The 18293-nt window shown below is 45.6% G+C and overlaps 1 protein-coding gene across 7 annotated transcripts in view; it reads right to left on the bottom strand.

Moving 5' to 3' along the window:
- The window catches only part of SMG6 (SMG6 nonsense mediated mRNA decay factor), a 214180-nt gene that overhangs the window by 148621 nt on the left and 47266 nt on the right, over window positions 1–18293 (bottom strand). For all 7 annotated transcript variants that reach the window (XR_014821495.1, XR_014821494.1, XM_021067586.2 and 4 more), the window contains exons 9-10: window positions 14259–14320; window positions 6729–6874 (exon numbers count right to left, since the gene is read on the bottom strand). Coding sequence is in view for 5 of the 7 variants with exons in the window: in XM_021067586.2 (XP_020923245.1) it covers window positions 6729–6874; window positions 14259–14320 (208 nt within the window). In the remaining 2 variants the exon portion in view is untranslated. The remainder of the gene's footprint in view (window positions 1–6728; window positions 6875–14258; window positions 14321–18293) is intronic.

Genomic DNA, 18293 nt, shown 5'->3' on the forward strand with positions numbered 1-18293 from the left:
CTATGAATGATATATCCTTCTCTTCCCCACCTGGCCCCTAAAGGCAAAAAAAAGAATCACAGTCTCATTTAAGAATGGCATGTGAAAAACCTCTTTTTTAAAAGCAAGGGGAAAGGAACTTATATTCAATATTCTGTGACAAATCATAATGGAAAAGAACATGAAAAGGAGTACACACACACATACACATACAACTGAGTCACTCTGCTGTACAGCAAACATAACATTGTAAACCAACTCTATTTCATTCCTTTTTTTTTTTTTTTTTAATGGCTGCACCTGCAGCATACGGGAGTTTCCAGACCAGGAATTTAATCTGAGCAGCAACTGCAACCCAAGCTACAGCTGTGGCAACACCGAATCCTTTAACTCATGGTGCCAGGCCGGGGATCCAACCCGTGCCTCCGCAGTGACCTGAGCCACTGCAGTCCTATTCTTAACCCACTGTAGCACACTGGGAACTCCTCAATTATATTTCAATAGTTTCAATATTTCAATATATTTTTTAAAGCAAGAGGGATACTAGAAAATATAGTGAAAATAAGAAACAATGTTCCTAAAAAGCATTTTTTTTTTTTTAAAGAAACACTACATATTCCAAAGCAAGAGAAAGACTAAACATTTCTTTTACCAACTGGTCTCGAAAAATGCTTTCCATTGTGAGAGGGAGATTTCCCCCTCACCTACCACAATAGAAAATAGGAATCCCAGACAACCCCAATTTGCTCAAACCACCTCATTCTGCCAGCTTTTTACCTGAGGCCTCACAGCACCTCAAGCAACTTGGAAGAATTCTAACTCCCTCACTTCTACTTCTATTCCTCTTCCAGTCTCACATCAGATTCAAAAACCACCTTCTGCATCAAAACAGCAGCTGCTCAGATGGGGGGTGGAGGTGCAGGGAGGCAGGGTGGGAAGGATTGCCTGCTTTGTTTAGCTGGCTCCAATTAAGTCCAGAAAAATGTCTGTGTGCCTTCTAACGCAGAAGGCTGGACCCTTTAGACCTGGATACAATTTACCTGCTGTGCTGCCTTGATTAAGTCACTCAACCTTTCTGATTTGTTTCCCATGATCTACACAACAGGACACAAAATATATGTCCCACCTGTCTCAGAGGGCTGATGGGGGAAATCAAATGAGACTATATATATATATGTAGCAACTATAAAATGTCACCAGGTTATCGCAGTGTTGTTCTGTTGTTGCCATTATTGGTTAGAGTTAGTTGGTTAGAGTCCAAAGTACAACTTACTCCCCCCAAACTCCTAGCCCCAGAACACACATGCTTTCCCCTGGGCATTCAACAAGAGTACATATCTGGCTGGCGCCCCCCTATAAAATTGAGAATTTTACTCCTCAGGAAAAGTTTTTAAAGAGAGCTCAGAAAAAGATGGCTGAGCGCCCTGCTGCCAACATCCCCCCCAGTGATGTCTCCCTTTCAGAGTAAGTCCATCCTGGAGGGGGGAAAAAAATAAAATAAAATCGAGAAGCTATAAAATGGCAACAGAGATGAGGTTTCTAACCCCCACAGAGGACCAGGCAATGATGGAATACTGCTCTTCTGCTCTCCGGGCCAAAGAGCCACGGACACCAAACCACACTGTCACCTTGGGGCAAAACCACAGCTCATTTCCTCAATCGCCATGGTAAGAGGCTTAACTTTATTGATAGGAGTGAATTTTCTCATTTCTTTAGCCTTTCACAACCGCTCCTCCTCCCTCAGCCCAAAGCAACAGATTCATTCTGAAAACAAGGACCCTGGAATTCAGAGTAGGGAAGACAGGAAGGTCTCTAGACAAACGCACTTTCTGAACTTCTCCTTTTCCAGGGAATTCTGAGGGCAGGCACCTGTGCTAAGCAACCTGCTGAGATGGAGAGATGGCGCAGCTGAGCGCTGCATCCTCCTCTAGGCCTTCTAAAAGCCTGGCCTCTTCTGACCTCTGAATCTATTTCTCACACAATTTGTTGGCCAGGCTGGCCGTTTTCTTTGTCAATTTGCTCTAAACCGAGCAGTCTTAACAACGAAGGTCAGGCAGTGCTGACACCTATAGAAATCTACCCTCGAATCCTGGAGGGGAAAGAATCCGAGGGCTTCTACCCCCAGAGAGAGAGAGACAAGGAGGCATGAGAGGGACAGTTTACGCCGCTAAACTCAAGCCTAACCCTTTATGAAAGGTGGATTTCCTGTACAACTGTTCTGACAAGCAGAGGATTAGGCACTTCATACATTCTGCTCGGGTAAGAGACTCAGACAGAAGTGAACTGCCACAGAGGAGCAAAGTGCTTTACTAGAGGTTTCTAAGGTGATCGCATGCTGGAGACAAATTTTGGTTGTGATTCGAACTTCTCAACGAGAGTCAATCTGCAAATACAACAATGACATGAAGATGTGTGGCTCCCATCTCGGGCATTCCACACGTCGGGGTTAAGCTCTGTGGGTCCCATACAGACAGCTACGATCCACTACTCCCCTGGAGGCACGCATGTGGCGCTCCCTCCCGCTTCCTCCTGCAACTCGGAATTACCAACAAACCAAAAGAGCAAGCATAAATGATCATGAAAGGAATGCCGGCCTAGCTCTACCTCAATCCCAGCCCCTAAACATTCCCCAAGAACAGGGAGCACCAAAGGCACACACAAGCGGTGTCTCTTGGGTGCCCTCTTGCTGCCATCAGGGCTCTTCGGCGAGGCTGAAATGGAGGTCTACTCTATGAACTGGTAAAGAGGAAAAAGAGGGGGCCAGGGCACAGAAAAGGGAAGTTATTCCAGTGGTGGCCAATGAATAACATCCAATGATTTATAGGAAGTATAATCCAATAATGCAGTAAAATAAAACAGTGTGTGCCTGAGATGGTTTTGATTCCAGGAATTATAAAACATATTTTTTAAAAAGAGAGCGAGCGAGAGAGCGCGCGAGAGGGGAAGAGAAAGAGGGAGGGGAAGAAAAGGCCAGATTGGAGCAAATTGGGCACAGATGGGGGATGCAGTGGGGTTTCAGTGATGCCCTACCACAAATGTTGCTTCAATTACTCCTCTTCGAGAAACTAGAGTTTTATTTCCTTAAATTACAGAATTTTTAAAAAATTAAAATTCTTGGAGTGCTTGTGGTTTAGATCAACCATTCCCCTTCCAGCATCATGTCAGCCAATCAGACGGCTACTGAAGTGTTAAATGCTGAGGCACGTGGAGAAGGCCCCGCTTCTCCCTTCAGGAATGCCGCAGAGAGATTACCAACTGTGACATCACCCTGGGAACCACCTATCCCAGCAACACCCGTCCCTCGCCAAAGGGCAGTTCTGGACACGGGCCAGGAAGGGAACACTCTGTTCAGGGACCGCTGGCCTGTCCAGAACCGTGGTCTCCCTCGTCCATGCATGTAATGAACACTTACCAAGTGCCTAATCAATACCAGGCACTCTGCTGAGGGCCGCAAACATGCCCCGGATTTATCTGTCTCCAGCCTCTCCCGTGAAGAGTATTAGATTCTAGCCTCTCCACAGTCCCACTGAAGCCGGCTTTTGCATAGGCCCCACTTGACAGGAGGAGACAAAGATCTCCCCACCAGTCACCCTGAACTTGTGAGTTTTAAGATCACGGCTGAGACCTGAAAGTTTGGTTTGTTAAATCATGTGGCAAAACAACGTATTTTCCCCGTCAAAGGGGGGACGAATCTGACCTCACGATCTCTGCCTCCTGGAGTTCCGGGGGGAACTGCCACCTAGAGAAAGGGAAAGAGGCCTTCCTTTCACCACCATCTGAGCTCTCCCCTCCCTGTGGCCTGGTAAGGTGCCTGAAGCTTTTAAACAGTTCTATGTCTCTCTTGACCTCCCAGGAAAGCGCATCTGAAAAGTAATCACATGGAAGTGTTCGTATCGTTTCTATCCCTGGGCTCCTGGTATTGTGAAAAGAGGACTCATACCAGGGTAGCACTGAACACACACAAAGAGAAGTGAGAGGCATCGGCAAAGGACATACATCCTTTTTAGAAAGGACGTCCCTGCTGCTCTCCTTAAGTACCGCATCTACAGGGAAGGCCAGGCACAGACTGAGAGGATCCTGACTGCCTTGGGGGCCACAGATCACCTCTGCTTCAGGCTGGAATGTTCCTTTTCCAGAGTCTAGGAACTGGCACAGGCAAACACCCACCCAGAAGGACACATCCAAGGAGGAATGGAAAGAAAAATGATGGCCCAGATGTTCCGTAACTTGCAGTGGCTGCCAAATCGCCACAGACCCAAGCACCTGGGAGGGCCAGGCAGCAGCAGGCCCCTGCTTCCCGGTCTCAGACAGCCAGGGTCCCGCGGCTGGGTGGCAACTCTGACAGCAAGCAGACTGGCCTGGAGAGAAGCCTTTAGAAGGGCACCGGCCAACGGGACTTGGGGGCTGAACACTCAGGGCTGATTTATCACTTCCTTACTCATAAAAATGTGATTCAAACTGCTGCTGATTAGTGAAGGATTTAAATCTTTACCCTCTCCCCCAACCCCCTTCCCTCTCCACCCCCGGCACAGATGCTGCTGCTCAGCCACAACACCCCCTTCTTGCCACTGTCCGTGCAAGCACAGCACAGGGGCCCAGAGAAGATGACTCATGTGCTGGGAAATGGAAAAGTGCATCTTCCCACCAACCAGCCCCGCTGAGTGCTCTGCTCACCCCTCTCCCAATGGCAGCCCACACAGTGGGGTCTGGACGGCCGCCTCAGCTGCACACCGGGTACTTGGCAGCACGTCCACAGAGCTCTCTGTCCTAGTTGAGTGTTATATCCTGTGGCCCCGGCTGTTTTTTCCTGAAACACCCTTGGAGCTTCTGACCACCTCACTCATACTCCTCTTGGCCCCCACTGCCTGGTGGAGGTGAGCATCAGGACAAAGCCAGTGGGAGTGGTAGGGTCTCAAGCCCAGGCTGTGACATGTCCTTCTTGGAGGGCAGGTCCTCATTATGAGCAACCATAGAAAAGAATCCTACAAAAAGAGCTCTGGCCTCAAAGGGGGAACCACCTACTTCCTTCTCTCTCTGTTCTCACCATCTCACCTTCCTTTCACCCATATTTTCTTAAACTTTAGCTTACAACAGCTCCAAGAAAAGGACTCACTGGTGGCCCATGAAAAGGCCCACATACTCCTTTTCACGCAGCAGAAGCTGCTGACAACAGACGCTCCCCAGGCAAGAGCCACGGAGCCTTTACAGTCACACCTCCCGGTCACTTGATGCGGGAACAGCACCTTGGCAGAGGCTGCAGCTCTGCGACGGCAGCTCCCTGCACTCTGTGTTGCTGTTAGAGGGAGGCGGGAAGAGGAGCAGAAGGGCCCCGAGTCCTGTGAGCTTCCCACCTGGTAGCCCAAACCAGCGGAGTAACGAGGAGGGGACCAATGTCCCACACGTCCCAAACTTTTATTTCCTCCCTCCTGGAAACCAGCACTGCCCCTCGGGACTGTATGCTTCCTCAGCAGTGCTCCGGGGAATACTTAGCAGACTTCAAAATGGCACCTAAGCCTCTGCATCTGATCTTCTGTTGGGAATTCTAAACGCTGCAGCAGGCAGCATGAGAGGAGAAAACCCTCTACGACTCGGAGGTGATTGAAAAACCCAGGCAAACGAGCAGAGGCCCTTGAAGATTCCCAGGAGGAGCCAAGTTTCAAGGCGAAGTTTGGCATCCCCACCCATCAGGGGAGAACACCCCTCTGCAGCAGGCTGAAGCATCACCCTAAATACAAATGGGAGAGGAAATAAACCAACATCAGAGCGAGCGAAATCACTAAGAAAACGTGCGATGAGAGAACCAGCAACACGCTCTCCAGAGACACTGCGTCTGTTTACAACAGTCTCCACAGGGCAATTCCCACTGCTTGGCATTTCAGATAATAACCTTCCAGCCCTGAGACCAGATCCTTTCTGTCAATGCTCTGAAACTGTTCTTTGGCAACACAGACCAAATCTCCTCTGCAAACACACACACAAAATAATGTCACCTCCATGCTACAAATTTCCATCAAGTCAAACCACATCATCCTTACCTCAGTGGGGTGGAGGGAAGGCACGGGTAGGGAAGGGATCCGGTAACATCTTTCAACTGTGACCTGGTCATCAGGGCATTTTAAAATCTTGCCAATCAGCCCCTCCCCCACCCCCCGCCCCTGTCAAAAAACTCCAGTGTTCAGGAAAGTATTTCAGAATGCACACCATTACATTAGCCGAATTCTGGGCCTGGTGATTTTTCTGCTTCCAGATTTGAGTCACCAAAGCTCATCAATTCTCTGTTCTTACTCCCTGGCAGACTCCCACAAGGGATATCCCATAGGGAGCTAGACTTTTCCATATTGAACAAACAGGGTACATGAGTCCAGAAACAGCTATTCCCAATCCCTGCCAAGCGTATGGTCTCTGCAATGAAACATTTCAGCAATGCCTCCCCCCCGCCCCCCCAGGAGAGGCTCTGGGTCTGCAGCCTCTCAGAGGCCTTGCTGCTGCCTTTAGCAAGGCCAGATGTGCAACAGCATCTCCGGGTTTGCAAATTAAGCTCTATACCCATGATTCTCTCCTTCCATCCCACCCAAGCACTAGAGAGTCACACACATTTCAGAGAGTTAAGTTAAAGATCGGAGAGGCAATGGAGGGAAAGGGTGTGTGTGTCTGCTGTGTGTGTGTTGGGGGGACTGTGTGGTGGCATGGCAGCACAGGAAAGAAGCTAGATTAATCCTCTATGTCCAGATAAAGACGCTCGACCTTACCTTTCAACTGGGAGTTGTGTACAGCGAACATGTTGATGGTCATGAGCTGCAGCAGGCGGGTGCTGCCGAGGGGAGAGGGGCTGTGCTGCAGCAACGCCTGGAACTCCTTGAGGACCTTCACAGCCACCGCAGGGAATGTCTCCATCCTACAAATACAGCCAGCCCGTCAGTGAGGCACAGCCCCAAGAGCCCTTGGTGTACACACACACACACACACACACATACACACACACACACACTCTCTCTCTCTCTCTCTCTCTCTCATTCATATTCTCTCTCTCTGGGGAGAGCAGACAGCTAACACCTAGGACATTTCTTTGCCTCTCTCACAAACCTCACTGGTACCCTAAGGTTGTGAACAAATTTAAGAGAAAGGAGTGTTCGGGGTCTGGAGATGGAAACAACTCACTTTTTGGATAAATCACTATGAGTTATTATGCTCTGGCATGCTATTTCCTAACCTCTGGCAATAACTGGACTCAAGTTGAAATCAAAGTTCTCTGAAACAATCAGTTTTTCTCAATAGCGAAAAAATTTCCTTTAAGCTCTAAGATCAGCAGAGTCCCCCAAATCTTTGGTAGGAAAAGCTTATTTTGCGCAGAGGTTTGTGAATCTACAGAGTCTTCACTCAAAGCTTTACTTCAGAAAACCGGACGCAGCTCGGCTGTCATCTACTTAGGGACTATCTCACTAGCTGCTCCACCTAAGGATCCCGAATCTGCCCTAGAAGAATCCGTTGACCCAGGGCCCCAGTGATCTGTTTCGGTCTTTCCTGTGTTGCTATCCTCCTCCCTCGCACAAGCCTCAGCTCATCAGGGTCTGTATGTTTTCAGGCCAGTGGAAATATAATGCCCTGGCCAACTGCCACTCCCAATACAGGAAGAGCCTGTAATGCAGGGAGGTAGAAATCCAGCCAGTGACCTAGGGCTCCTAAAGAGAGGTCATTCAAACTGCTGCTTGCCAAATGTGGCCACTGGATCCCAAACAGTGGTGCATGCCTGGAGCTCCTCTGGCAGGAGGAATAAACCACAGCTGAAGTCCTCAGAAATAAAGAGCAAATTCAAACTTGGTGCTAGAGAGAGAAACCAGGCACATGGGCCTTAGGGCCATGCGGAGCAATTCGCGGTCAGCAGAGTATCTTCTACCCATCCTCCAACCCAGCCCCCCCCCCCCCCAAACAAACTGCTTGTGGTACACTGTGGGGTAGGGTGAGGAAGAGCCCCAGTCTGAATTAATAAATAGCTTCTGGAAAGCCACAGGGAAGGGAATCCTTCTCAAAAGATACAAAACAGTTTCAGGTCCCTGAGAAAGGTGCTTCCACTTTTACCTGAACCTTGGCCTTCTTCCCTCCCTGCTTTAGAAAACCCCAGAGCTCTCTGGCATCCTGGCCATCTTTGTTCCTTGCCCTGGGATGGCAACTCCTATGACTGACCTCCTAGTACCCAGAAATCATGCCACAGTTATGGGTCAATTACAGTTTATATTGCAGTGCCCTTCTCTGCTGAGCTGTCCTCATTTTCATTGGCACAAGACATACCAGGCATTCGCTTTTCCCACCTCCCCCCACATGCCATTTCAAGTGCCCCACTGCCCAACAACAACACAACCAGAAACACACTCTTCACCCCTCCCCAAAAAAGTTTCAGAACCATTAAAACTCATGGTCGGTTTGGAATGGCAGAGAGTGATATGTTTGGGGCTGGATTGGATCCATTTTTCCCCCGGGCTGTAACAAAGGTTTCATTTTAAATTCTGACACTGTGCAGCACTCTTTCTGGTCGGAGGTGGGAAGGGGGGCTAGCACTTCTCATTACGAGGATAGCAGAGTTCACTCTGCTTGAAAAGCAGCCACTTCGGGCAAGTTTCAGAGCCATGTGTCTCCGTGTTGAAAGGCAGGAGAGAGCCAGCACAGAACGACATGACAGAAGCGTCACGTGGGACACTCTTGCTTCGAGGCTGTTGTCTGAGGAAGCCTCTTCCCTGGGATGGGAATTGAAACAGATCCATTAACACTCCCTAGGTCAGACTGAAGTCTCAAACGAGCACCAGGCCAAATGTCCATATCCTCTTTTTTTTTTTGAAAGTTTAAAAAAAACCTTCACCTTTCGACTGGTTCAACATGATTAAAACAAAAGAAAAAAAAATCAAATGCATAAGGATATAAGTTAACTTCAATCTTGAGATCTGAGGGAAGATGGAGTTCTCACACAGAAATCAGCTTTGTTAGGCAACAACTGAAGGACGCACAGATAAAGGCTTCTCCCTCGGAGCTCAGGAACAGGGTTTCTGGTGCCCAATTTCATAACTAAAATGATGTCTGAGTTTGGCCTCGAATTACCTGTAAGTAGTTTTATTTCTTCCTCTTCACCCCGTTTTGCAGAGCAAAAATTATACTAAAACTGAGATAATGACAGTATATAATTGGTTTAGGAAGAAAGCCCACAAAATAAAATTATGGTTTTTACGAATATATATATATATATACACATATACATATGTGTGTGTGTGTGTGTATATATATATAGTGGATATATATGTATGTATGTAAATGCAGTAAAAAGGTCTGGAAGACCATATAACCTGCTGTCTACCGTTATCTCTTTGGAGGGCACAGGGATTGGGAGAGAGTTTAAAGAAATTTTAGAGAAGAATGTTATACTTTTACAAGGAGATTTTATATATCACTTATGTAGTAACCGTAAGAGTTTTAGCCAAGAAACAGCAGCAACAGTAGCAGAAGAGGAGGGAAAGCACCAAAAAATGGCAATTTATAACAGCAAAAAACTGGACACAGTCTAAGTGCCCAACAGCATATGATTAAGATGGCACATCCATACAACTGAATTCTATTTTTTAAAAGCTGCATTAGATTTTCTTTATGTGAAGGAAAGCTCAACATATATTAAATGAAGACAGTTTTACAGTGTTGAATGTGATCTTTTATACACATTTGTAAAAAATAAAAGAATGTATGTGCATGATACATAGAAAAAAAAGATAAAAATATATACCAAATGTTTGCAGTGGAGAGTAATCTCTGGATAGTGAGAATATGGCTAATTTTTTATTTCTTCTTTTTTTGCTAGGTTTTCTAAATATTACACAGTAAGATTTCCCCTATAGTGAATACGTCTGGCTTTTGTATATAAAACATTTGTAATTTTAAAAATAAATAGAGATAAACATTATATTTTTAATAATTCAAAGTCCAAAAATAAATCTATGAGTCTTTGAATTCCAAGAGATCTTGAAGCAAACAGCATGACTAGACAAGCAAGTAAAAACTAAAGTGGTAACTTCAACCTTGAATGGGAAGCAGAATTATTCTATTCGTCACAAATCAAGTCTGCAGGATGTCGGACCTCTCCGTGGAGCGTGAGCTCTGTTTCTCCCCAGGAAAGCCGGGGTCTGTCAGGAGCCACTCGGCATCCCTGAGCGGTTCCTCTTTCTGAGCCCGAGAGGATTCTGCCCCTATCCTTTAAAACTGCAGAAGATATGATCATTTTCAGAATATGTGTTTCACTGGCTTAAGTGACTGCTTTCTGAAGTGTTCTCTTTAGAGACACCTTGTCTCATTTGAATGGCAGTTTCAAGAAACCAATCTTTCAGACAACACTGGGACCTAGACCCGAGAGTGACTCAGACAGTGACTAACGGGGCAGGACCCAACCTCTCGGATGCTGGGGGACGCAGCTGGGCTAGACAACATTCTCTGCAGAAAAGAATCAGGATCCCTAACTTTTGCTTCTTAATTTCAAAAAACTGAACAAGACAGGAGCGAATCAGTAGCAAAAAAACAAAACAAAACTAAGCCGTGTGACAGGGTAACGAGTGAGAGAGAAAAAAAATCATAGTGCTACAGAACTTAAGGACTAAAACAGACCTTGAGATCATCTATTTAAACTACTGATAAGGAAAACGGAGTCCACAGAGGCTTTGACTTTGTTCGCTCTCGAGGTCTTATAACTAGCTGACAGAGAAAAACTCTTTTTGGCACCTGATTGCATCTAATGCTCTGACCCTCTTTTTCGCTGGCTGCTGGGAGGCAGAGGAGTCTAGTGTTGCACATAGTAGGCCCTCAAGCATACACTGATGCAACTGGGAACATGGGGCACAGAGAAGACGACGCCTAGGAGAGCCCCTCGGGGGCTTTTCTCAGCAGGCAGGCGGGACAGTGGATGTGTCTTCAGCTGCTCCCCATTACAATCTCCTCACTCTTAATTCGTTTTCAACGCCTCCCACATTTCACATCTTCTTGGTAATTAGGCAGCCGTCCATGTTGTTGTGTGTGGCTTGGGCTCATTGCTTTTCTAGTCTTACAGACTTCTATATTTTTTTTTTTTCCAATAGAAACATTATTGCTGTGTCTGCCTTCCAGAATAAATACGGGGCTCAATTCTTTATTTGCCTCCAGGAGAGCAGAGGAGGAATACTCACGGAGGGGCTGGAGTGCCTAGAATTTACATACGTTTTCCTCATGTAAACAACTACTACAACTCACTGCCCATGAAGGTGGAATGAGACTGGCCTCATCTTTGCCAACGGAATGTGTTATATGCAGGAATGGAAGAGATCTTGAAAAATAATCTGGACCACAGGAAACTACCTCTGACAAATGAGATAATCTATTCATTTTTAAAGACTTCCAGAGAAGACAATTCCCGAACATCTTCCCTCGGTGAAATTTTCTTACACCTAACACAAACCTCTCCAGCTGCAACATAAGCCAATTTTTCTCTTGGTGTTGTCCCACAGAAATCAAATCTATCTGGTTATGATTCTTTCATATTTAAACATACTTAGAGTACCCCTCACAGCTGTCTCTAAGTAAACTTTTTCTTACCTTAATTTTTTAAGATTAATTTTTTCTCTCAGAAATAATTTTCTAGCTTTTTAATCATTGTGTTTTTTCTCTTCAAACTTCCTCCAAAATATATTTATTTAAACACGAGAATTTTAAAGGGGGGGGAATAAGGAACTAACTAATGCTTAAACTGATTTAAATATATATATATATATATATATATAAAAAATATTCCTACATTCCGGACCACGATTTATAACTTTTTTAGTCCCCAAAGTCTCAAACAGAGCTAGGGCAGTGGTTCTCAACCAGGAACAATTCTGCCCCACAGGCTATGTCTGGAAATGTCTGGAGACAGCTTGAATTGTCATAACTGGGCCAAGGGGAAGGGACGCTACTGGCATGTGGTGGGTAGAAGCCTGGGTTGCTATGAAACATCCTCCATGGGAGAGTCCCCTACAACAGAGAATTATCAGGGTCAAAATATCAACAATACAGAGGTTGAGTAAACATGGTATATAAAAATTTAAAGAACAGGAGTTCCCGTCGTGGCTCAGTGGTTAACGAATCTGACTAGGAACCATGAGGTTGCGGGTTTGATCCCTGCCCTTGCTCAGTGGGTTAAGGATCTGGTGTTGCCGTGAGCTGTGGTGTAGGATGCAGATGCAGCTCAGATCCCAAGTTGATGTGGCTCTGGCGTAGGCTGGCAGCTACAGCTCCGATTTGACCCCTAGCCTGGGAACCTCCATATGCCGCAGGAGCGGCCCAAGAAATGGCAAAAAGACCAAAAAAAAAAAAAAAAAAAAAAAAAAAAAAAAAAAAAAAAAATTAAAGAACAAACATATATGCCAAAAAAAAGGAAAAAAAGATAGAAAATACTTACTAGAAAGATAGTAAGGAAAAGAAAGATTTTTAATTAATTTATTTATTTATTTTTGTCTTTTTGCCATTTCTTGGGCCGCTCCTGCGGCATATGGAGGTTCCCAGGCTAGGGGTCGAATCGGAGCTGTAGCTGCCAGCCTACGTCAGAGCCACAGCAACGTGGGATCTGAGCCGCGTCTGCCACCTACACCACAGCTCACGGCAACCCCGGATCGTTAACCCACTGAGCAAGAGCAGGGATCGAACCCGCAACCTCGTGGTTCCTAGTCAGATTCGTTAACCACTGCACCACAACAGGAACTCCGAAAAGAAGGATTTTTAAAATGAGAATTAAGAAAAAAGGACAAATAAGGAACCACAGCGCCTATTTTAAGTGCAACACAACAGCATTCCTGCTACGTGCTCGTTTATGAAGTGATACTGATATTCCCTTACCCACCCTGCAACCGCCGCTTTGCATTACTCACGTGTGACTGGCCTGGGTCTACTAAAAGCTATTAGATCCTTCTCTCCAGTCTCCCCTAGTCAACTCATCTCTTGTAGTGATTCACTCACTGCTACAACAAACATTCTCTGCGCACCTACTACACGCCAAGGACTAGGGAGATAAGAGCGTTCAGCAAAAACGCCCGCCAGAGGAGGGCTAACTTGGGGGTAGGGGGAGGCCAGAGGGGTGCTACTGCTACTGATGCACCTAGTTTACTTTCCTGGGTAAATTACTCCACATTTATTTTTGCTAATAGAGATGCATCTACTGGCACTATGCCAAGTTTCCCAAGTCATTTCAAAATCAAGACTATGGTCATCCCGGTCACTCTTGCCCAGGCTGATGACAAATGACTACGTAACAGGCATACTTTCTAGTTCACCATCCACAAACAGCGTTTTTTCAAGCAGGACAAAGCCTTTCAGTTCTCCCACTGAGGAAACCTTCTAGCGCATTACAGATAAACTTACACGGTTATGACAGAAACTGAAACAGTGCCAACCACTGGGGGATCTATAATTCAAAACAAATCACCTCAAAGGTACCTCACAATAAAAGCTCCAACTCAGAAGATATTAAAATGCACAGAAGACCTGAGGGCATCGTCACCCACTCCTCTCCTGGACTAACGAGGCTCCCAGCACAGGGGCGCTGGCTTTAGGCAGTGAGGACAAACTCTGATCCACCAAAGGAATACTCAAAACTTGATCTCTTTCCAGGGACTCGACAGCTCAAGTAACAAGGTCTCACACTCACACTCACACACACACCCACACCCACACCACCTTCCCTGAGATTTATATGGAAATCCATGGTGGATAGTGAGACCACAGAAAAGTCTTGGCATTTACTGAGAGCAGCAACATGGTGTAGGAAACAGAGCCTAAGAGGAAAGGGTATATGGTTCAGAAGGAAGAGAAAACGCTGGAGGAAGAAAGTGTGTTGCTCTTCTCTTTAAGGGAAAATTAGAGGACAGAATTTTCCCCCAAGGAGGACCCCTGGCAGCTGCACCCAGGGACTAAGCATGACTTCCTCGAGGAGCTCACTAGGGGCTGGGCCGGAAGGCAGAGGAAAGAGAAACCCTGAGGGATTGGGGTGGGGGTTGGGGGAAGACTGTGGTTAAAGGGGGTTTTTTCGTGAAGGTAGAGAAAGAAGAGCCAGCAGGCTGGAGAGTAATCGTTCCCAAATGTCACGAGCACAGTAGGAGAGTGAGGGAAGGGAAGAGGAGAGAAGGTGGAGGCCCCTAAGAATTCACACCCTGTGCCCTCAGTTACAAACACAGTCTAGTTGCTAACAATATTAAATTCCAAAATGACTTGTAATGTAGGAAAATAAAATAAACATCCTGCACACTTACCCAATCCGGGTAAACAGCTTCCCATGGGCATGGAGAAAACTGAGGATGAACCTTTTGTTCAGCTGCATGGGAAAAAGAGAAAGGAGAAAACAATTAAACTTTCCCCAGTTTCCTGTTACTGAACAGAGTCCCTAGTGACACAATAACCTGGCCAGGGTCTAAGGGGTGGGCACTGGGGATGGGAACCAAATGAACATGCCCAAACTCTCACACAGACCCAGGGCCCATGCCCAACAGCTGTTGCTCAGCTGAGCCAAAATGACAGCAGGCTCAGCGAGTGAACAGCACCCTCTGCTGGCAGTGGTGACTGCGTGCAGGGAGCGAAGCAATGAACCCAACTAGGCTGGGTAGAAAGGGAGATGCCAGGCACTCTCTGCCATCTAGGAGGTGGCCCCATAATGATGGAAATAAAACACTGACAAGAACAGGACAGAGATGATAATGATCTTGGATAAGTCCCTAATCTTACTTATGAGCTGTTTCTCTACCTTCTCCAAAACTAAAACTCCCTTTTGGTTACCAAGGGGGAGGAAACCCACCGCTAACTAGCTCATCAAATTGTACTTCTCCAGCTTTTAAACTAAAGTTCAAATCTTTCTCTCTCTCTTTTTTTTTTCCCCCTTTTAGAAAAGCTGAACGCTGGGTTTTTATGTTAAATTCTCTGGGTTTTAAATGTTGGCTACTAATGAAAAAAATTTAAACATTAAGCAAGCCAAAAACACACATTTGCCAGCCACATCTGGCTCACATCAATGAGCTACCAAATTTGCAATCTCAGTTCAAGGTTCTAGAAAATCTATTTCTATCACAACTTAGGGAAGATATTCCTCTGAGCAAAACAAGGCAGGGGAAAAAAATGTCAACTCCCAAGAGTGGAAATAATCTAAAGACCAAACCCTGTCATCTTCCCTGGTCTCCTGGAAGCAATATGCTCTGTAGCCAGACAGGAAGAGGGATCAAGAATCCTGATCTCCAGGGAGTGGTTAGGGCAAGGAACAGTCCAGCACCCTGGATGCCTTCCCCAGGAGGAAAAAACTCTTCCGGCTTATACTCTTGCAAAACAGAACACCAACCAAATTGTGGCAGTTTCACTAATTTCATATGAAGTCGGGTGTGGAGAAAGGCGGGCATCTCATCTCACCAATGCCTCGGACCACTAACCATACAATCTTCAGTCTTTACTTTTGCTTAAACGAATTACATTGAATCAGCAATACTAGATCAAACATTGGTTTCTGTGGCTCGTAAGCTCAGGATACTTCACGGAAGGTAACCTGTCTCTACAGTGAGATGAGTCAAGGGGGTGGACGACGCTGGGTTCCATGAACAGAAGGGAAAGGTGAGGAACTGATGCAAAGTAAACGGCTGATGGTTCCACCACGTCAGTGGCAAGGCCTGGGCTAGAAGGGAAAGGAAGGTGGTTTGAAAAACTTACCCCTCGAACTTCTGCCACGTCCCTGTCGTGGGGTCTCAGGCAACTGATCTAACCTCCCTAAGTTTTTCTTTCCACCCAATGGAGTTAAGAGAACCTATATGTTAAGGTAGTGGTGCATGAGATAAGGCAAGTAAAAGCACAGGCTTGGCATGCTGTAAACACTCAACTGTCAGCCGAACATTCTCTCCCAATGAGTGGTAAAATATTAACTAGAGAATCCAGATGAAGGATATACGGAGTTCTTCATATTATTCTTACAACTTTTCCACGGGGAGGAAATTATTTTAAATAAAAAAGTAAAAAAAAAAAATTCCCTCTCTATTTTTAACTCAATTGTCCCTCTTTCCAGCTGTCAATCATAAACAGGTTAACTCATGCATAACTAAGAGGAATTTCACACATACAGAGTACTTTGGTAGAAACAGAATGATACTAACCCATCTCATTCAAGCCAATTATCATCCCCGAAGCTGCAAGGGAGTTCAGAAATTTAAACAACCTTGGAGTTCCCGTTGTGGTGAAGAGGAAACAGTCCTACTAGGAACCATGAGGTTGTGGGCTCGATCCCTGGCCTTGCTCAGTAGGTTAAGGATCTGGCATCTGTGAGCTGTGGTATAGGTCACAGGTGCAGCTCCGATTAGATCTCTAGCCTGGGAACAGCCACATGTCGCAGGTAGGGCCCTAAAAGGACAAAACGACAGAAAGAAAGAAGAGAAAAGAAAAGAAAGAAATTTAAACAACTTAAACTACTAAATGGCAGAGTTAGAACTTGAACCCAGGTCTTCTGATTCCAAAACAGTTCTCCTCCCCTTAAACTGCCATCTATCTCAGTAAGAGAACTGGTGAGCTTGCTTATTCATGCAGGGCTGATGAGGGCAGAAGAACAATTTAAAAAGCAGTTCGGTTTTACTTTTAAGTTTCCCTTACTGATTAGTAGGAAACATACTGTGTGACCCACAATGACTGCTGGAATAAAATCAGTGCACCAAGAGATTTCTTCATATTGTGGCTCTAGCTATACTTCCCAAAGACCTTTCCCTTAGGGTAGCAGAGGAAGCCTACTTAATCACCTGACTTCACACCTGCCATGATCATAATTTAACTATATCTAATAGAAAGTGGACTTCAATGCATTGTTTTTCAACTAGTGATAGTGAAGGGAATCTTAGGGAACTTTTTCAAACTATACACACATTCTCTCTGACCTTGGTTAATGAGAACCACTGCTTTATTTTTAGTCTGAAAGTACCTGTTACCCTAAATATAGCTTCTCTTTATTTGTCACCAACAACATTTCGAGTAGGAAAGGAGCTAAAATGCAGATGCCTTCTAGAGAGAGGTAAAGGCATGTTATATTGAGGAAGCAGATTTGTTATAGATTGATCAAAATGGGACTAAGCACCATCACATCTAATAACATGAAGTCAGCAAGCGCTGAGGCAGAAATTTTGCAAAACTTAACTGATACCAAGTCTACAGCAAGGAATATCTTAGTCTGAGCTTTCTCGCTCTCTAATATGCCACCATGGACCGGCTTTCATGTTTGGAACGTGTTTATTCTTAACAACATACTCAATGGTCTCACTCAAGAGAGAGCTATTACTCCTTGAATGGTGAGACTGTCTGCCTCCAGGTCTTCCTCACGCAATTACATACTGTTCACCAGAAGCTAACAAAGCTTCTTGGGTGTAGCCCTGAGAGACAGTGTTAGAATTATGAAAGGCTCTTTGGTTCCAGTTCAAAACCAATTCACTATGGACTCCTGAGCATTTCGTATCATCTAAAAGCAACGACCTAAAGAGAGACTAATGGCAGTAGTTGGATGGGCAGATCCCTGGACACTCACAATACTGTCTGTCCTGCCTTCAACTATGGGATTATGAGTAAAAAGCTTTGGGTTGTTCCTCAACTGTAAAATGGAATTTCCACCACGATGGTACCTAACTCGGAGCTCAAAGGACAGTAGAAAGCTTTCTGAAGAGTAAAGGTCTTATGCAAGCCCTGGTTATCATCACTCAGAAGTGCCTAAGTGGTCTGTGAACTGTGGAGCAAGAAAGGAGAAAGAAGCTGCTCAGAGGCAGCAGGACATCACCACAGGAGAGGACTCTGAAACATGCCCAAGTTTAATTCCTAATAGTTGTTCTTGCTTCTAAACAGGTGTATGGGGAGTTCCCGTCGTGGCGCAGTGGTTAACGAATCCGACTAGGAACCATGAGGTTGCGGGTTCGGTCCCTGCCCTTGCTCAGTGGGTTAACGATCTGGCGTTGCCCTGAGCTGTGGTGTAGGTTGCAGACGCGGCTCAGATCCCGCGTTGCTGTGGCTCTGGCGTAGGCCGGTGGCTACAGCTCCAATTCGACCCCTAGCCTGGGAACCTCCATATGCCGCGGGAGCGGCCCAAGAAATAGCAAAAAGACAATAAATAAATAAATAAATAAAATAAAAATAAACAGGTGTATGGAAAACCGAATTTCTGAAAAGTGAATCATTTGAAGGACAGCAGGAGTACTCAGTATTTAGAAGAATTCCAACATGCATCTTTAAAGTGTTTGGGGGAGCATAAATTATCGTTCTCTAACTTATTTATCTGAAATGAGTCTACT

This window comes from Sus scrofa, chromosome 12, assembly GCF_054392235.1.
Source record: "Sus scrofa isolate SSC_HxYL_T2T_F1_AM1 chromosome 12, Sscrofa_HxYL_maternal_Yorkshire_Landrace_v2.0, whole genome shotgun sequence".
Taxonomy (NCBI): Eukaryota; Metazoa; Chordata; class Mammalia; order Artiodactyla; family Suidae; genus Sus; species Sus scrofa.